General features: G+C 40.4%; 1 protein-coding gene across 1 annotated transcript; it reads right to left on the bottom strand.

Annotated features, from left to right (window-relative positions):
- Window positions 1-5087: 5087 nt before the first annotated feature.
- Window positions 5088-18562, bottom strand: LOC127658633 (methylmalonic aciduria and homocystinuria type D homolog, mitochondrial-like). The gene is made up of 8 exons (XM_052148012.1): window positions 18473-18562; window positions 17871-17909; window positions 14495-14633; window positions 12433-12650; window positions 9116-9224; window positions 8584-8714; window positions 7054-7140; window positions 5088-6944 (listed from the first exon to the last, which is right to left on the bottom strand). The coding sequence occupies exons 2-8, from the start codon at window positions 17877-17879 to the stop codon at window positions 6750-6752; spliced, it is 888 nt and encodes a 295-aa protein (XP_052003972.1). The 5' UTR covers window positions 17880-17909; window positions 18473-18562; the 3' UTR covers window positions 5088-6749.
- Window positions 18563-20516: the final 1954 nt, after the last annotated feature.

The following is a 20516-nucleotide window of genomic DNA, read 5'->3' as shown; positions in this document are numbered from 1 at the left end:
GTGACGTTTGTTTTGGCTTCATTATAGAGAAACATGTTTCAAGGAAAAATATAAATGAGTTTGTGCATGTTCTCACAATGAATGTTGTCAAAGGAGATACAATATGCTGTTTGAGTCACACAAAATATATTTATGTTTTGTTCTGTTTCCTTACTGTTGATTTTCCACCCAAAAGGGCAAATCTAAACTTTCTAGATTTGCCCCATTTTTTAATTTTTACTTTTGTGCCTAACAAACCACTAACCACTCTGAGTTCATAACTGTGCAAAATTTTAAACAATAAAATCTTACATTTTAAATAACATGATCAGGATGCAGTGACGTGCGGCGATGTCTTAAAGAGGGTAGGCACTGAGTTATGAAAGCCAGATTACCTGATTTATTGTTTAAGCTAATAATACGTAATAACAGTAAACGTTACGCATATCAAGAAATGTACAAATCAGGATGTTTATCGTATACTCTCTCTCTCTCTCTCTCTCTCTCACACACAAACACACTCTCACACACTCTCTCTCTCACACACACACACACACACACACACACACACACCATATCATCGGCAATATCCCGCTGAAGTCCAAACAGTCTGACTGGTTGAAAAAAAGCAGGCAGGGATAGCAGTACAGCCGCTGATTGTTAGCACAGCCACATAGCCAATCTTTTCTTACATACCAATCAGTTTGAAATGATCGGATACTTTTTGGGCCCTTTTGCTGTACTAGTCCATCCAAGGCTGGCGTAGACCTCCCTCTTGCAATTAACTCATATTTGGAATTAAAATCGAGCTTGGAAAAATTCTTAATTCCGTGATTACGGCCGGTGCTGTTATTTTGATTTTGAATTTGGCGGAGATTAGGCATGTACGCTAGCTGTGGCGTAATGACGTTAGCTACGCAAATGTCCAGGAATATCTCGATTTTAATTGGTCCATGTCTGATACGTAACGGAGATGATTACGGGCATAACATATTTACGTCAAAAGGCACAGCTGATTTGTGCTTTTGCCGTACATGTTAAAGAATACAGGATCGAAGTGCGCATGCGCAACATGGGTTTTCCGCTTGTCGTCTGCAATGAATGGACCGTAAAAGCACTGCTTATTCTACCATTTGTTTTTAGTTGATTATGCGTAACTGCTACATTTGTCATCATAACGTCTAAACAACTGGAATAACACACATATTGCATATATAAATAACAAGAATAAAAAGTAAAAATACAAATACAAGTTTATTATATATTAAACATTTTATTTTTGAATTTTGGCAGGGTAGGCAGTGCCTAGTTTGCCTACCCAGACCGCACGTCAGTGTCAGGATGATGCAAGCATGCATGTGTAAGCTTATCTGAGGAACTATCCAGGAAAATCCCATAGAGCTTCTGTAAGGGCCAATTTGACCTCATCAGGTACCACATCTGTGTTCTTAAAGAAATGGCTCCCCCCAAAATGAAAATATGTTCATCGTTTAAAATGTTGTTTCAAACCCGTATAACTTTCTTTTCTCTGTGGAACACAAAATAGATGATAGTCTCAGTCACCTTTCACTGTCATTGCATCTTTTTTTCCATACTATAAAAGTAAATGGTGACAGAGTCTAACATTTTGTATCTCTATCATCTCTTTTAGTGTTCCACAGAGAAATGAAAGCCATACAGGTTTGAAACAACATGTGAGCGTGAGTAAATAATGACAGGTCAGAGCTGAAAAAAAGCTGATAATTGTGGTTGTACTGACTCTAATGGGTCATATCGCTCTTATATAGACTTAATTTATCTAAACAGGTTTAGGTCTTTTTTTTTATGAGACTTCAGATTTATATTGTAGTTGTGGCTCTCTGAAATGTAGCAGGTAAGAGGAAACACAACTCCTATTAAGCCTATATTCAGAGGTCAAAGGTGAACACTCCGCACCCTTTTGGTCTCTTGTGTCACTGCAGATACAGGTTGAATATGAAGTCGGCTTTGGTAAGTTATGAAGGCATTCACTTGCTGTTGTGACAGTGGAATCCTGGATCACCAATAACCTTCTAACATAGGAGTGGCTTCATAAGAGGACAGCTGCCAACATGGACAGAGGAGACAACTGCTTCAGAAACCAAGAGGTCTTCATGTTTTATCTCTTGTGACATTATCGTACATCACTTCTTTTTTTTTTTACAGATTTTATTGATAGATAAAGTAAAAGAATCAGGAAATCAATTATTGCTGTAATAAATGATTGGTCATTGTAAATTCATGCATTGCCTAATGTTAAAAAATAGAACCTTGTTGTGTTACTGAAAAAAAGATGTGAACCAATTTATAGATCACTGAACACCTGTAATGGTGAAGAAAATCCCATTTAGACAGTCGTTCTAAAAGTTTCCAGGACAAAACAAAAGCTGCCTTCAGCTTCTTGCTTTCTTTTGCTAATCCAGTTTCTTGGCTCATTCCCTGCCAATACAAAGTCAAATTTCCTCTCTCGAGCTGACTTTCCAGATGAGCAGTAACATGTTTTTAATGATCAAGAGCTGTTGCAGGCTAGGTTGCAGGTACCTTGCCTAGAGTCTAAAGAATGACCCTCATTGTTGGAGGGCATGGCAGCATCCTGTTCAGTATGTCCATGCTGAGATTTTAATTACTCTACTTCAGAGCTTTGGGGTGACTGAGCAGCAATGAAAACAACTGCAGCCCTTCTTTACTGTGGGAAAACGCCAACCGTCTGCATTCAGTGTGCTTGAGCCATACATAAAAATATAGGTTCAAAATCGCATGGGACAATAAGATGTTAATTATAGAAGGGAGCAAATGTCTTACAATCTCAGCAGTTTTACTTCTACAGCGATGCATGTGATATCTAATTTTAAGGGTCAGATCAGGTAGAAACAGCTAAAGTTAACAATTGCAGGTTACCAATTTTTTCAGTGTAGGGACAAGATTATGTTTTTAAGCAAGCCCTTTACTGTGAAGTTACAACGGTTGAGAATTTGTCTAGGATACAGAAGCTGACATTAGTTTAACAGGAATGATAATGTGAACAGACAGAGAGGTTATTTGTGCTTCTGAAACACCTGGATGACTGCAGGGCGATGCACAGTGCGTGCATGAAGTCAACCATGCAGAACAAAATCAACATCACACTTTACTGAACAATATCGTGTGAATTCACCATCATTTCAAGTTACAGGTTGCAGACAACAACAGATAATGATGTAAGTGTGGAAACTCTTCAAAAGATGACAGAGACAGTGGGAAAATCTCACAGGACAGGATGGAAGTCTGCAGCAGTGTTTTGCAAGGACTTAAGGAAGAAGTGGACTAAGAGAAGTGCAGAATTTAATTCGGTTTTTGATCATTTACAAGATGATTATAAAACTTAATTGATCCCCTGGGGGAGGGGAAAAGCTTGGGATACACCAAAAATCTGTAATTCTGTAATTGTGATAAAGTGAGCAAAACATGGTCAGCAAAAGGCCAGATCTAAAAGAAAATGGTTTGATCATTTATTTGACATCATATTGTACAAAATATATTTTTTTATATAATTTGCTCAAATTATAGGTAAAATATTACATTGGCAGCTCAGCTGATGTTATAGCCTAATTATCATTTAACATATCTGGTTCATCATTAACTGTCTGCTGAGATACACAGAGTAGTTTTTGAAGATCCAGTATTTTAATGAGTATGTCAACTGATCTGACTCATTCTGTGTAAGTTCTCAAGATTTAAAATGAGGCTTAATTCAATAAATTTCCTGTAGAGAAAGCCCTAAAAAGATTGCGAGTCAGAATACACAGCGCTGAGTGAAAAAAGAGCACGGGTTGCATTATGTCTGGGACTGCTCTGGTTGCCATTTGGTTCATAATCTCCATGGCATGATCTGAAACACAACACAGACTCAGAGTTTTTAGTCTAATGTGCTGTTAAATTATCAGATTTGCCAGTTTGCAAACGTCAACAAACCTTGACCTAGGAAAAACTAAAAGAAACATTAGAAACTTGAGGGTAAAGATCCTAACCTACTTTAAAGGGTGTTATAGCAGAATAGCAAAGTACCACAGGAAATTCCTGGATCCTGTCCTTTATATAAACCCTGTAAAATACCTTCTAATGTTTGCCCTACAGAGAAAATGTACCTTCATGTCTCCTTAAACAGCACGCACAACCGGTAGGCTCTATGATCAAGCCAATGTAAATCTTAGCTGGTTTCTAAAAACAGGAAAGTGTTGGCAGATAACTGATGGGGGTGGGTGTTCCATTGTCTGAACAGACCTCTAACATCAGGTTTTCCTTTGCTTTTCTAGCCTGGTTTCGCCCCTCACCGATCTCAAAGGATCAAAGGGATAAAAGCACCCCCAACCAATTTACAGTGTTTTTAACGAAAAATATTTTTTGGATCACCAATAGATTTTCTTCCTTTTTTATTTTATGCTGATATACCTTCATACTTTGAAGCCATTTGAATTCTCTATTTCTTCACTGTCATGTGTGCCTCAGGTAATCATTATTATTACAAAGGACATCTCCAAAACAATGACACTGGATTTAAATAAAACCTGTATTGATCAAATACACACTTCTATGTCATTTCATGAAAAAAAAAAAATCTTAGGGGGTGTGGGGGTGTTTGAATTATTCATTTATCATGGAAAGTAACAAGATGGCTGTCTGACCTAGATATCTAACCCCAATTAAAAATTTATGACACATTTTCTCTGGTGGTCAGGATTATTCCATCATTACAAATGCTTTAGTCGAGAAACAAAAACATTACTATATACTGTATGTATATTATATTTTAATGTGCCATAAATTTTCTTACACAAATTAATATTTATGTGTGTGTGTTTAATGGAATGTAAGGGTAAATGCTCAAAATATATTTTAGATTATTTTTAAGATTTACACATTTAAATTTCATAACAAAATTCCATTAAATTGAATTGTGTAATTTTTAAACAAAAATAATTAGATAAAAGTTAAAATATTTAGTTTTTTTTATTATTTTATTTTGTTATAAATTTCTTAATTTCAATTGATGAAATGTTGGTATGAAATCAAAATGCTTGTTTTACGTTTAAAACGTTGTTTTATTTATTTACTGTTCTCTACGTAATTAATTCCCAGACATTGTGTCTCCAGAACAATTCATCGCTTGAAGGGGAAAAAATGTTTTGGACTTAAAGCCTCACGCTTCTTTGAGTTTGCAAATTGAGATGTGTAGACTCCTAATTTCTCTTGGACAACTGGTCAATACATATCTTTTAACAGATAAGAGTGAATCTTTTTTTCCCCAATTATATATACCCAGAATACAATATTCAATATATCCTTTAATACAGCTTTTAAAGCAATGTGCAAATGTTAGACATAAAAACCAGATGCATCCTCACATATGTAAATCAACAAAAAGTTCAACATATAAAGTTCCTCTGGAGTGATAAAAGGAACAATTCACATTATAGTCAAAATAACTATTAATAATGAGTTATCATATTACCACAGGAGAACATTTCCCCCCACTTCAGTGAAACAGAAAACTTTCAGATTAACAAAGGGGAGGGACTTCCTTTTAGTAGGACAATTATATCTAATTGATAGCTATGTCAATCAAGCTTGGCTGTAAAACATGAATGGGGTGATGTCTGAGGTCCTTAAAACAAGATTCACTGTCCAAACACAGCCTGTCTTTTAACAACAACATACACTTTGACTAGACCACACAGACAGCTGTGCATGCTTCTTTGGTAAATACCTTCAATGAGAGCTTCAGATGGTGGTTATCAGAATTGGCAAATGGCAGCTTGTTTTAATTCAATGCACATATTTCATGGACTGAAGGACAGAAAAGCTGTAAGCAATAGGGCATATCTGATCAAATATTGCCTAAGAATGTATATGTAATAATAATAATAATAAAAACATCTCTGCTTGCATCTTACTTCTATAGATGGGTTTCTAAAGAATTATTCAGAGGCATTATAGACAGAGCTTTACTTTTATGCTCCCATTTCACTCTTAAGGATAGAGAAACTGCAGGGGCCTTTCTGATAGTTCAAAAATGTACTGACACACATACTGTAGTAATGGAGAGTGAAGAACTGGCTAATTAAATGTTGTGTCAGAGGTTAAAGAAGACTGATTATAGTCCATCTGTTGTGATTCTGAATGATTTCTAATGACCCCCATGAGACGTTGACCCCAGCAGATGCTACCTTTGATCGCCTCAAGCTAATCAGGCCAAAACCTTCACCATTTAGGTTAGAGACAAGCCAAGTGATCTAATTTCTAAAATATAAACAATAAAAAAATTACAGCCAGTAATCCTCCTTTAGTTATTTATTGAGTATAGTTCTATCACGGACACATAGAGAAAGCTTAAATAACTGAATTTAGCTGAAAGTCCCTAGATCACTCCTAGTCTATGATTATTCTTATAAAACATTTTTTAAAGAAAGGAACACCGAGAGAAAGCTGCTAAAGACATGTGACATCTTACATACTTTTTACTGACAAGTAACATTGCTCTGTAGCACAAGCAACCAAAATCAAAGTTACATCAAAATTGCCTTTTGTTCTACAAAAATAAATACACATTTCCTTTACCTTTTAGCAACTTCTTTTAGTGCACTTTTAGATATACAGTAAGTGTGTTTTTGATTCTGTTGATTGTGAAAAACTACCTGAAGTTTGTTTCAGTCTCCATTCTGGTTTTGAGACTGACGGTGTTCCCATGGCAACATGGTATCTTTAATTAATTAACTTTAGTTCCCCTGTAGCTTCTTCATGATCTGGCTGTTGGGTGGCGCTGTAGTGAAAAGTGTGCCCACAAATGCGTGCATCCCCCACACCATGTGCCGGATGACTTTACAGCAGCCCAGGTCTTCGATCTGAAAACCTAAATGACGATACCTTTCATCTGTTTCAAAGAGTGTGTTGTTTGTGTATGATCCAAAAAACTGAGGACAGAGAAATGCAATAAAAGGACACAGAGATTATGACATGTTGAAAGTTGAACAGCAGCTTTTGGAATGTGTCTAGAGGTTGGTAATAGATTATATGACTTACTGCAAGGCCAGATGAAGGGTCTATGAAATCTGCCCAAAATCCTTCTGTTCTGAGAGCATAACATATCTCCTTTGCACCTGCAATAAACTGCATATAACACAATTATCAACACAACTCCCCATTCAGTAATCTTTAGAAAACAGTGGAGCTTGCATTGAGTTTGCTTACAACAGTTTTTTGGCACATGCTTTTTTGGCACAGTTATAAATCTTCCCTTTGAGATGCAGTGGCCCACAAATAACATGAGAATATACAGCATTCTTAGAGCTTGGTGCCAAGCCAATTACATATGAACTCCCAAGCAATGTGAACCAGACAGTAAATAACACACTCTGTCAAAAGGCATGCATTGCTGAATCACATCTCTCTCTCTCTCTCTCTCTCTCTATTCCAAAGACACATATACACAGGTTTTAAAGGGATAGTTCACCCAAAAATGAAAATTCTCTCATCATTTACTCACCCTCATGCCATCACACATGTGTATGAATAATTGTTTTTCTGCAGAAGACAACTGAAGATTTTTAGAAGAATATCTCAGCTCCGTTGGTCCTCACAGTGCAAGTGAATGGTGACCAGAACTTTGAAGGTCCAAAAAGGAAAAAGAAGCAGCATAAAAGTAATCTATATGACTCCAGGTGTTAAACCCATTTCTTCAGAAGCACTGCATATAATATTTAAGTACTTTTTCAATCTCCACCTTTGACCAGCACCAACCAGTAGGTATCTGAATGTGAAAGTCACTTCCACACTAGAATGTTAAAGTGTAGATTTTCAGTGAAAAAAAAAAAAAAAGGATTTAAATGTTGATTTGTTCACACACACCTTTCATATCGCTTCAGAATATATATATATATATTTATCCACAGGAGTCTTATGGATTAAGTTCTGATGACCGTTCACTTTCACGCTGAGGAACAGAGCTGAAATATTCTTCTAAAAATCTTTGTTTTTGTTCTGCATAAGATAGAAAGTCATAAACCTCTGGGATGGCATGAGGGTGAGTAAATAAAGAATTTTCATTTTTGGGTGAACTAGAATTAAAATCACTGAAAGGTGCTAAAATTTTGGAACTGAATCAAAAAGCTTAAAATTGCATAAATATTTGGAGGTACTGAAAAGCACTTTATGTCATTCATAAAATGTTGCTATGTACAGCTAAGTGGCCATTAGTGAGTCTACTTTACTATGAGCAGTGTAATCCAAAATATTTTGCAGAGAAAATGTGAATTATCTATGTTACTGTATAGTAAGATGAAAACACAATATAGATTTCAACCTACTGTATATTTGTTTTGTTCTGTCCATTCAAATGTCAGCAGCTTTTTTTTAAATGCTACAAAAGCTTTACAATAACATCATTTTAAAGCTATGTATTGTTTTGTACAGTAACAGAAAGTTCATGCAACATTTAAATCAGACAAGGTGGGTCATTTTATTAAGCATATGTATTCTCATGTAGGAAATGACACGTTAATCATTTAAATTATTTTTGTCATAGGCTCCAGTTGAGTAAAATAAATAACTCACTTGAGCCAGCAGCTGTTCTCTCTCTTGATCCACCTTTTCAGTCCAGGCTGTCATGTCGTTCTGGGTCCTCTGAGTAACAGTAACCACCATCATGCCAGTCGATGGGGCCTCAGGAAACATTAACTCAAAATCTGTATAACAAAACGAACAGGGTACGCAAGTCATATGCATGAATGAACGAACATCAACTACATTTAGTTGAAACTTATATAAAATAATTAACATATATGTCACATTAAGGCTACACTGCAGAAAAAATGAAATGGCGTATTCTGTACAGTAATTACACACTCATGGCTAAAATGTTTGTTTTATAATAATAATGGAAATGCTACCCTCTTGTGGCCATATTCTACATGAAACTATTTAACCCAAACCTGATTTTTAAAATGGATCCACAACATTGTCCCATACCACACTCAGCCCAACTGGGACACCCTTCCCTTCTCTCTTAAAATAGTTATAACAGTATTACACTATTTCATATTAAATCTGACAAACTCAGCAACTGTGGAGACTGCAGCATACATACCTTTCTTTAACAGTTCAGGACAAGACTGTATAGCGCACTCAACAATAGCATCATCAAAAAAGTGCTCTGCTTTATTGATGTTCTGTGCTGCAGCTTTTTTATCATTTTCCTATAAAAAAAAAAAAGGAAAAGAGAACTGGTAGAAAATCATCAGGTACAAGAATTAGAATATCAAAAGATCTGATATTATACTGTATCACATATCATGATGAGCAAACTATAAAAATGATTGTTAAGTGGTTTGTAACGATTTGTGGGAAGCAGGACAAGGTAGACGGGAGGTAGGATCCAAACGCGGCTTTATTATTACACAAAAATAAACAAACTCAGGAACAAAGAAAAGATCCACAAGGGGAAAAGGAAACCAAAATGCTGGATTGAACACAGTAGGGGTGCAGGCATCGAACATCCATGGAGGACAGGGTAAACCTGAAACGACAGACAGCGGGGAACATGGACAGTAGGGTAACCTCGGACGGATGAGCAACGAGAGCGGGGAGCATCAACAAGGAACACACGAATAAACGAACATGAAGCGCCAGAAAGGGACATGAAACGCCATGGCTCTGGAGGCGGAGCCGAGGGAGGTTCAGGAGGCGGAGCCGAAGGAGGCGAGGGCGAAGAAGGCTCTGAAGGCGGAGCCAAGGGAAGTTCAGGAAGCGGAGCCGAGGGAGGCTCAGGAGGCTCAGCCGAGGGGTCCTCAGGAGGCTCAGCCGAGGGGGATTCAGGAGGCTCAGCCGAGGGGACCTCAGGAGGCGGAGCCGAGGAAGGCCTAGGAGACGGAGTTGAGGAAGGCGGAGTCGAGGATGGCTCGGGAGGCCCAGGAGGCGGAGCCGAGGGAGACTCCGGAGGCGGAGCCAAGGGAGGCAGAACCATGGAAAGCCCTGGGGGCTCAGGAGGCGGAGCCGTGGGAGGCTCTGGAGGCTGAGCCAAGGAAGGCTCAGGAGGCGGGGCCGAGGAAGGTGGCGCCGTAGGAGGCTTTAGAGGCGGAGACCTGGAAGGCTCTGGAGGCAGAGCCGAGGTTGGGGGCGCCGTAGGATGCTCTAGAGGCGGATCCCTAGAAGGCTCTGGAGTCTCTGGGAGCAGAGCCGTAGGAGGCTTGGGAGGCGGAGCCGTAGGAGGCTCGGGAGTCTCTGGGAGAAGAGCCGTAGGAGGTTCGGGGGGGCGGAGCCCTGGGTGGCTCGAGAGACTTGAGAGGCGGAGCCCTGGGTGGCTCGAGAGGCGGAGCCCTGGGAGGCTCGGGAGGCTCGAGAGGCGGAGCCCTGGTAGGCTCGAGAGGCAGAGCCCTGGAAGGCTCAGGAGGCTCGAGAGGCGGAGCCCCGGAAGGCTCGGGAGGCGGAGCCCTGGGAGGCGGAGGCCTGGGAGGCTCGGGAGGCGGAGCCCTGGAAAGCCCTGGGGGCTCAGGAGGCGGAGCCGTGGGAGGCTCTGGAGGCTGAGCCGAGGAAGGTGGCGCCGTAGGAGGCTTTAGAGGCGGAGACCTGGAAGGCTCTGGAGGCAGAGCCGAGGGAGGGGGCGCCGTAGGATGCTCTAGAGGCGGATCCCTAGAAGGCTCTGGAGTCTCTGGGAGCAGAGCCGTAGGAGGCTCGGGAGGCGGAGGCTCGGGAGTCTCTGGGAGAAGAGCCGTAGGAGGCTCGGGGGGGGCGGAGCCCTGGGTGGCTCGAGAGACTTGAGAGGCGGAGCCCTGGGTGGCTCGAGAGGTGGAGCCCTGGGAGGCTTGGGAGGCCTGAGAGGCGGAGCCCTGGGTGGCTCGAGAGGCGGAGCCCTGGGAGGCTCAGGAGGCTCGAGAGGCGGAGCCCTGGATGGCTCGGGAGGCGGAGCCCTGGGAGGCTTGGGAGGCGGAGCCCTGGGAGGCTTGGGAGGCGGAGCCCTGGAAGGCTCGGGATGCTCGGGAGGCTCGAGAGGCAGAGCCCTGGAAGGCTCGAGAGCCTTGAGAGGCGGAGCCCTGGGAGGCTCGAGAGACTTGAGAGGCGGAGCCCTGGGAGGCTCGAGAGGCGCTGACTCTTGGACGGGCACGACCACTGGCGCTGGCTCTTGGACGGTCATGGCTACTGGCGCTGGCTCTTGGACGGTCATGGCTACTGGCGCTGGCTCTTGGACGGTCATGGCTACTGGCACTGGGACGATCATGGCTACTGGCGCTGGCTCAGGGACGGTCGAGGCTACAGGCGCTGGCTCAGGGACGGTCAAGGCGACAGGCGATGGCCCACTGACATCGGGAGCTAATGGCTCTGGCTGGTTGACCGTGGGTGATGCGGGCTCTGGCTCGCTGACCGTGGCTGACGAGTGCTCAGTCTCGTTGACCGTGGCTGACGAGGGCTCAGGCTCGCTGTCCGGGGCAGGCGTGGGCTCGGGCTCGCAGACCGGGGCAGGCGTGGGCCGGGAGGCGGAAGCCCGTCTTCTCTTCCTCCTCCGGGCAGACGAAGTGGACCATGCAGGTTCATAGGAAACAACTGGTGTGGGGGTTTGCTCGCTGACAGGTGGGGCAGGCGTGATGGGAAGAGCCATGGGCGCGTGGAAGGTCACCACTGCGGGAGGTGAGGTAGGGTCCTCCTCCTCTGCCACGCCCACAGTGAGTGGCGAGTCGCTGACCAGCAAAGTCTCTTCCATGATCTCCTGCAGTGTCCAGCCGCGCGACGCCAGTGGCAACCGGTCCTTCAGCGAGGGGTTCAGGTTACCCCAGAAGAAAACCACCAAGGCCGAGTCCGGGAAGTCGGAGATGTTTGCTAGCTCAAGGAAGTCCCGGACGTGGTCTTCTACCGGTCGGTCCCCTTGCTTCAAACAAAGCAGCTGGTAGTTGGCCTGCTGAACCGCTGGATCCATTTCTTGGTTGTGCGTTCTGTAACTATTTGTGGGAAGCAGGACAAGGTAGACGGGAGGTAGGATCCAAACGCGGCTTTATTATTAAACAAAAATAAACAAACTCAGGAACAAAGAAAAGGGGAAAGGGAAAAGGATGAACAAAGAAAAGGGGACAAGGGGAAAAGGAAACCAAAATGCTGGATTAAACACAGAAGGGGTGCAGGCATCGAACATCCACAGAGGACAGGGTAAACCTGAAACGACAGACAGCAGGGAACATGGACAGTAGGGTAACCTCTGACGGATGAGCAACGAGAGCGGGGAGCATCAACAAGGAACACACGAATAAACGAACATGAAGCGTCAGAAAGGGACATGAAAAGCCAACGCACGACAACGGGAATGGAAAACAGAGGGGTTTAAATAAAGAGACACGGTAATGACAAAATTCATGAAAATTATGACAGTAACAAAATAAGTTCATTCCAAAGAGATCATTCAGTCTGGAAGCATCATACATGCAGTTCGTTGATGAACTGGGCCAGGACGAAGTTGTGCCTTTCGCTGCTGGACTGAGCAGTGAGCACATCTTGCATTAGGTTATGGATTGGTGCAGTCCTCTGCTCCACAGTGCCCTGTAAGTGACTGTCAAAACCCACATTGCCCGGCAACTGGAAACGCTTGTCCTGAGGTCCGAATGGTCCCATGGTCTCATCTGGCCACACCGTCCTTGGTACTATTCACAAAAAAACAAACAGAGAACATTACTAAATGGCCTATGCAGTTATCTTCACTAGCAATGTGTGATACAAAGTGGTTAACTTCAAGCATTCTGTTCTTTATAATCCTGTCTATATTTGTTACTGGAAAATAACTATTTATTTGGGTCACACTTTATATGAAGTGGTCTTAACTACTATGTACTAGCATTAAATACATACAAGACTATGCATTTACAGTGTAACTACATGTTGTATGGCAAAATGCCCACATTTGCTGCTACTGAGGTTGAGGTATGGGTAGGTTTAGGAGTAAGGGTAGGGTAGGGTTAGGGTTAGGATTGGGGGTTAAGAGTTAGGCTTTTGGGTAAGGGTTGGGTTAGGTGTAAAGTTAACAGTGTAACTACAAATGTAATTAAGTGCAAGTACTTTAAATGTAATTACAATGTTAGTATACAGTTGAAGTCAGAAGTTTATATACACCTTATTCAAATGCATTTCAACTCCTTTTCATTTAATCGTAGAAAACATTCCCTTTCTTAGGTCAGTTAGGATCACTACTTTATTTTAAGAAAGTGAAATGTCAGAATCATAGTAGAGAGAATTATTAATCTTAGCTTTTATTCCTTTCATCACACTCCCAGTGGATCAGAAGTTTACATACATTTAGTTAGTATTAGTATTTGGTAGCATTGCCTTTAAATTGTTTAACTTAGGTCAATCATTTTGGGTAGCCTTCCATAAGCTTCTCACAATAAGTTGCTGGAATTTTGTCCCATTCCTCCAGAAAGAACTCGTGTAACTGAGTCAGGTTTGTAGGCCTCCTTACTTGCACATGCTTTTTCAGTTCTGCCCAGAAATGTTATGTCGGATTGAGGTCAGGTCTTTGTGATTGCCACTCCAGTACCTTGACTTTGTTGTCCTTAAGCCATTTTCCCACAACTTTTAAGGTATGCCTGTGGTCATTGTCCATTTGGAAGATCAATTTGCGACCGAGCTTTAACTTCCTGGCTAATGTATTGAGATGTTGCTTCAATACATTCACATAATTTTCCTTCTTCATGATCTTTGTCCATATGTGCACTTGCAAACTGTAGTCTGGCTTTATGGCAGTTTTGAAGCAGTGGCTTCTTGCTTCCTGAGCAGCCTTTCAGGTTATGTCAATATAGGACTTGTTTTACTGTGGATATAGATACTTTGTTGTTCTGGGATAGATTTGCACTTTTCGCACCAAACTACGTTAATCTCTAGGTAACAGAATGTGTCTCCTTTTTGAGCGGCATGATGGCTGCGTGCTCCCATGCTGTTTATACTTGCATACTATTGTTTGTACAGATGAACGTGGTACTTTCAGGGATTTGTAAATTGCTCTCAAGGATGAACAAGGCTTGTGGAGGTCCAAAACTTGGCTGATTTATTTTGATTTCCCCATGATGTCAAGCAAAGAGGCACTGAGTTTGAAGGTAGGCCTTAAAATACACCTCCAATTCAGTACACCTCCTATCAAGGCTAATTGGCTAATTCTCTAAATGCTTGACATAATTTTCTGGAATTTTCCAAGCTGCTTAAAGGCACAGTTAACTTAGTATATGTAAACTTCTGACCCACTGGAATTGTGATATAGTCAATTAAATGTGAAACAATCTGTCTGTAAACAATTGTTGGAAAAATTACTCATGTCATGCTCAAAGTAGGTGTCCTAAACAACTTGCAAAACTATAGTTTGCTGATATTAAATCTAATTTTTATTAGTTTTATTACTTCAACCTAAGTGTATGTAAACTTCAAATGTAGTAGGTAAGGCCACCTAATATAGAGTGGGTCCTTTTTTTGTATTATACAGAGGAATGCACTTATTTACCAATGTCAAGGGCAGCGCTGTTCAGATGTGGCTCATCTGAACCAGACGCCCCAGAGAAAGCTCTGGCCCCTACAACGCGATGAACTAGAATGTGAAGCCCTGGCAGGTACGTCACCAGCCGAGCTCTGCTACAGAGCACCTGAGAGAACAGAAGTCAAAGCCAGCAGAGATATACTGTTTATGAGGAGATATAAACAAACCTATCATATTGGCAAAATCACAAGCAAACAAACATATAATCTGGAGTAAAGCAGATTCATATTTTTGAGTTTTTTTTGTTTTTACTTGAAATGTTGTTGTGTAATGTAAAAATAACTACTTCAAAGGGTTCTCATAAAAAAAAACATCCATGTGGAGCAATGACAGCTTTGCAGATCCTTGGCATTCTAGCTGTCAGTTTGTCCAAATAATCAGGTGACATTTCACCCCACGCTTGCTGTAGCACTTGCCATAGATGTGGCTGTCTTTTTGGGCACTTCTCACGCACCTTACAGTCTAGCTGATCCCACAAAAGCTCAATGGTGTTAAGATCCATAACACTTTTCATTTTCCAAAGTGGCTTTTTCTTTGCAATTCTTCCCATAAGGCCTGTACACCTGAGTCTTCTCTTTATTTTTGCACATAAATCTGGTTTTGAGTGGGTAGAATTCAATGAAGATGTCAGCTGAGAATGTGTGAGGCATCTATTTCTCAAACTAGAGACCCTGATGTACTTATCCTCTTGTTTAGTTGTATATCTGGACTTCCACATCTCTTTCTGTCTTTTTAGAGTCAGTTGCCCTTTGACTTTGAAAATTGTAGTGTTCACCTTTGTATGAAATCTTCAGTTTTTTGGCAATTTCAAGCATTGTATAGCCTTTATTCCTCAAAACAATGATTGACTGATGAGTTTCTATAGAAAGCTGTAAATAAAAATTTTTACCTAATATTGACCTTAAGACATGCCAGTCTATTGCATACTGTGACAACTCAAAAACAAACACAAAGACAATGTTAAGCTTCGTTTAATGAACCAAATAGATTTCAACTGTTGATATGTGTTGATATAATGGAAAGTGATTTTCTAGTACCAAATCAGCAATTTAGCATGATTACACAAGGAGTGTTGGAGTGATGGCTGCTGGAAATGGGGCCTGTCTAGATTTGATCAACAATGACTTTTTTTTCAAATAGTGATGGTGCTGTTTTTTTACATCAGTAATGTCCTTACTATACTTTGTGATCAGTTGAATCCCACTTTGGTGAATTCAAGTATCGATTTCTTTCCGCAACATAAAAATCTGTACATTATTCCAAACTTTTGGCTGCCATTGTGTATGGGTCTGTGGGGGCCATGCTGTTGTAGGGCTCCCTGTTCTTCTATTCTAATCCATCTATTTACAAAAGTAATGTTTGTGAGTCTAAAATGTATATTTCTCATTGACAAACTAAAGCTATAAGGATATGTATAACTATCTTGAGATATATTTTTTTTGTGAAACATCTTATGTGCCTAAGACTTTTGCACAGCAATGTATGTTCTGAAAAAAAAAGTTTTCATATCTGCGCATATAGGACAACATATACACCGATATGATATATCTGTGAAAGGCTAATATCTGCCGACCGATAAATCGGTAGGGAACTAGTTACAATGGCACCTGTCAAGGGGTGGGACATTGAATTTCATGTGTTGGAAGCAGGAAAAATGGGCAAGTGTAAGGATCTTAGAGGCTTTGACAAGGGCCAAATTGTGATGCTAGAAGACTAGGGTTGCAGCGGTGTACCATTTTCACGGTACACCACGGTATGAAAATTGATGATTATCATACCATGTACATTTGCTTATCTACGGTATTGAGAAAAAAATGCAACCGGACGGAGAATCTCATATGCTCGTGTGCATCTCCTTTCCTCCTTGTCTGCCTGTCAGGCTCGTCAGCTTGCGCCACACACACACACACACACACACACACACACACACACACACACACACACACACACACACACATGCAGCAGAGAAAATGTCAGAGAGAAGCGAGGCGAGGGGGTCTGACATAAGTGTGTATGTGTGTGTGTGTTAAAGCAGTGTTTCTCAACTGGTGGGTCGCAGGTCTTTTCGGACTGGGTCGTGGACAGCAGGGAAAGAACAATGCCATGGTTCTCCCATTCAGCAGCCATCCAAGTGATAGCCTATTTAGGACTGCCGAAGCAGATTTAATGATAATCTCATTTTTAAAGCGTTACGGAGGATGTCAAGTCAAACCGCTCAAAAAGTAGGCAGCAATGACATGCCAAACAGCACTGAGGGGGAAAAGAGCACACTGTGCTATGTGGCAAAAAAGAAAATAATTACAGACCATCATCTTTAAAAAAAAATCACGAATTATATTTTAGTTATATTTTGACAAAATGTTATAGTTTCATATGAAATAATCTAAAGTTAGAATCTATTAGACCTCATTTTATATCAACAGTGGCAGTTGTAGTTAAAGTTTCAAGATGTGTTTCAGCTAGAATTTATTTTTCATAAATACATGCATTTATTATTATTATTACTATTATTTAAGACTAGCACACTGACCTAATCCATGGTAATGAGGAGCCTTTCCTTCAGGTGGCCTGGTTAGATGAATGAAGTTTTATTTTAGATCATATGTACGGCCGAGTGCATGTTCATTGTTTACCAGGGGAAGAGTATGCAGCAGTATGCACTACAGGAAGAAGGCAGGCTGGCGGAGGCAGTGTGATAATCTGGGCAATGTTTTGCTGGGAAGCCTTGAGTCCTGGCACTCAAGTGGATTTTACTTTGACATGTACCAACTACCTAAAGATTGTTGCAGACCACGTACACCCCTTCATGGCAATGGTATTCCCTGATGGCAGTGGCCTCTTTCAGCAGGATAACTGCTACACTATATTATATTATATTATATATGTGAGTATGAATCTATGAATCTATGTTCGTACAGTATAAAAATAATTATGTCTATGGAGAGTTCTCATAAGGATAGCCTCACCAACACGTTTGTGTGTGTGTGTGTGTGTGTGTGTGTGTGTGTGTGTGTGTGTGTGTGTGTGTGTGTGTGAGTGTGTATTTATCACTTTGTGGGGACCAAATGTCCCCACAAATGACAAATGACAATTTGTCGGTCCCCATGAGGATAACAGCTTATAAATCATACTAAATTGTGTTTTTTGAAAATGTAAAAAAGCAGAAAGTTTTCTGTTAGGTTTAGGGGGACGGTTAGGAGATATAATATAAAGTTTGTACAGTATAAAAACAATTATGTCTATGGAAAGTCCCCATAAAACATGGAAACCTAACATGTGTGTGTGTGTGTGTGTGTGTGTGTGTGTGTGTGTGTGTGTGTGCTCCATTTTAAAGAAGACTTACACTGGTCATCCTGTTGGGCTTCTCTTGTTGACAGTCCACCTGTGGGTGGAAAAGAAATGATCACATAACAGAGCCTTGTCATAAAACAATGTTAATGTTGTTTTTAATATTACCGATACAAACACCCAATGCAACGCATACGACTAAACACAGAGGAAAATAGTTTATGGTCAAGGCTTCATCCATATTTACAGAACAACTGAAAAGCCCAGAACAGTTTCAAAGAAACTGCACCATTTGTCAAATCATCAGTGGTAATATGTTTTATTACTGATGACTGAACAATAATAAGCATCTTGCTGTTAGAAACGTTTTAGCAACATGCAAGGTGTAGTAGAACGGTTTCCAATAGAGAAATATAAAACTAATAATCAAAACTAAAATATCCTGACTTCAAAACGATTTAAAAGTTATTGACAATAAAAATAAATGAACAGTCAAAGACACATCTGTTTATATTTACACCTGTCGTCTTAATATCATAGTGGCTAAACTAAGTTGAGGTTACATTTAGAAAACACTTTAATAACATTGAAACATTTGGCACGCTCTTTGAGGATAAGCATCAACTATATACAGACCTCAAATGTATTTGTTCTTACCTGAATTCTAAGACTTATGTTAGCTTTTCGCTTGCTATCGGCTAGTCTCGTTTAACCTTTTGATCACGTAACAACGGCAGCGTGTACGGGACAAACAGAAGAAAGTCACTGAAATTCATTACAGCTCCACTAGATGTCAGTAGATCAAAGTGTTGCATAATGCCATTATCTGAAGAGTTATATACCTTATTTACAGTAGCGCCATATTTGATTTGTGAGGGATAGACTTAACATCTCTTTAAAGTGATAGTTCACCCAAAAATAAACATTTTGTCATAATGTACTCACCCTCATGCATCCCATATATCTGTGTATGACTTAGAAACTATGTAAAACATTTTAATGTTTTTTTATTTTTAATATCTTGTTCTGTTTTCTATCTTCAAACTTCCAAACTTTACATTTATGAGTATCTGCAGAGCTATTAGGAGAGGTGGAGGCATAGCTACTCTCTTTAAATATATCTTTCAACACAAGCAAGTGTCATTTGGTGATTACTGGTACTTTGAGTATTTAAGTATTGTACTGAAAGGTGCTCCACGCATTCTATTTATAATTATTTATGGGCCTCCAAAATACTCTTCTACATTTATTGACAATTTTACAGAACTTTTATCAGCAATTTCATCTAAATTTGACTGTTTTATTTTTGCAGTGGATTTTACAGCCAAAGAACTCATAACTGTTTTAAACACTTTTGACTTGACACAGCGTGTAATTGGACCCACACACAATCCTGGACACACTCTGGATGTGCTCATTAGTAAGAGTCTGAACATTTCATCCACTATTATTAAAGATGTCATGCTATCTGACCATTTCTTTGAAATCAAATTGATTTCTCCTGCCACTGAAGTTAGATCTGTCTCTGTCAAAAAGTGGTTGGCCTATACAGTAAATGAGAATACTAGTGTGCAATTTATGAAGGCTATATATATCACACCAAGTATATCTGCAGACTGTGTTGATGTTCTTTCTCCTCGATAACTTTAAGTCAGAAGTTAAAAGTGCTATTGATGGCATTGCTCCTGTAAAGGTCTGGACGATCATTGGCAGGTGAAAAGCACCTTGGAGAAACACAACAGCAGTACAAAAGAGGAAAAGCAAATGCAGGAAAGCAGAATGAATGTGGCAGAAAACAAAAGTTGAAGTGCATTATAACATCTACAAAGACAGCCTTAAGGAACTAAGCACAGCTAGGCAGACCTTCTTCTCAAACAGTATAAACAGCTACATAAATAACAACCACACTCTTTTTGCTACTGTAGAGATACTAACTAACCCCCCAACACAGGTTACCTGTGAAATGCTCTCTGACAGCAAATGCAATGGGTTCACATCATTTTTCATGAAGAAGATCAATGATATTAGAAAGGCCATCAGCTCGTCCTCATGTTGCACTGTGGTCAGACAACACCCACCTCAAAATCTTTAGAAATTAGTCACCATGTCTGATTTTGAGGCAATTGATGGCAAAATCCTGGAAAGAAATAGAACAGCATCTTAAAACATCGACTTGCTGTCTTGACACACTCCCCACATAATTAAAAAAAAAAATGTGTTCAACTGTCTGGAAAAAGATGTGTTACAAATAGTCAATGCCTCACTCCGTTCAGGCACATTTCCGAAGTCCATGAAAACTGCAGCTGTTATGCCCCTTCTAAAAAAGTATACAATCTGGATAATGCTATATTAAACATCTACAGACCCATCTCAAATCTTCCTGTCATTGGGAAGATAATTGAAAAGGTTGTTTTCAATCAGCTGAACAAATTCTTTAACTTGAATTGCTACAATGAAAATTTCCAGTCTGGATTCCGACTGCATCATAGCACATATACATATATATATATATATATATATATATATATATATTATATATAAGTTAATGATATTCGGCTAAATACTTATTCAGGCAAAATATCAGTGCTGATCTTAGTGCTGCCTTTAACATTCTCCTAGACAGACTGGAAAACTGGGTAGGGCTCTCAGGGACTATCCTCAGTTAGTTCAGGTCATATCTAGAAGGTAGGGGTTACTATGT

This window comes from Xyrauchen texanus, chromosome 18 (assembly GCF_025860055.1).
Source record: "Xyrauchen texanus isolate HMW12.3.18 chromosome 18, RBS_HiC_50CHRs, whole genome shotgun sequence".
In the NCBI taxonomy this organism is placed as follows: domain Eukaryota; kingdom Metazoa; phylum Chordata; class Actinopteri; order Cypriniformes; family Catostomidae; genus Xyrauchen; species Xyrauchen texanus.
This window is presented reverse-complemented; position numbering and strand designations above follow the sequence as displayed.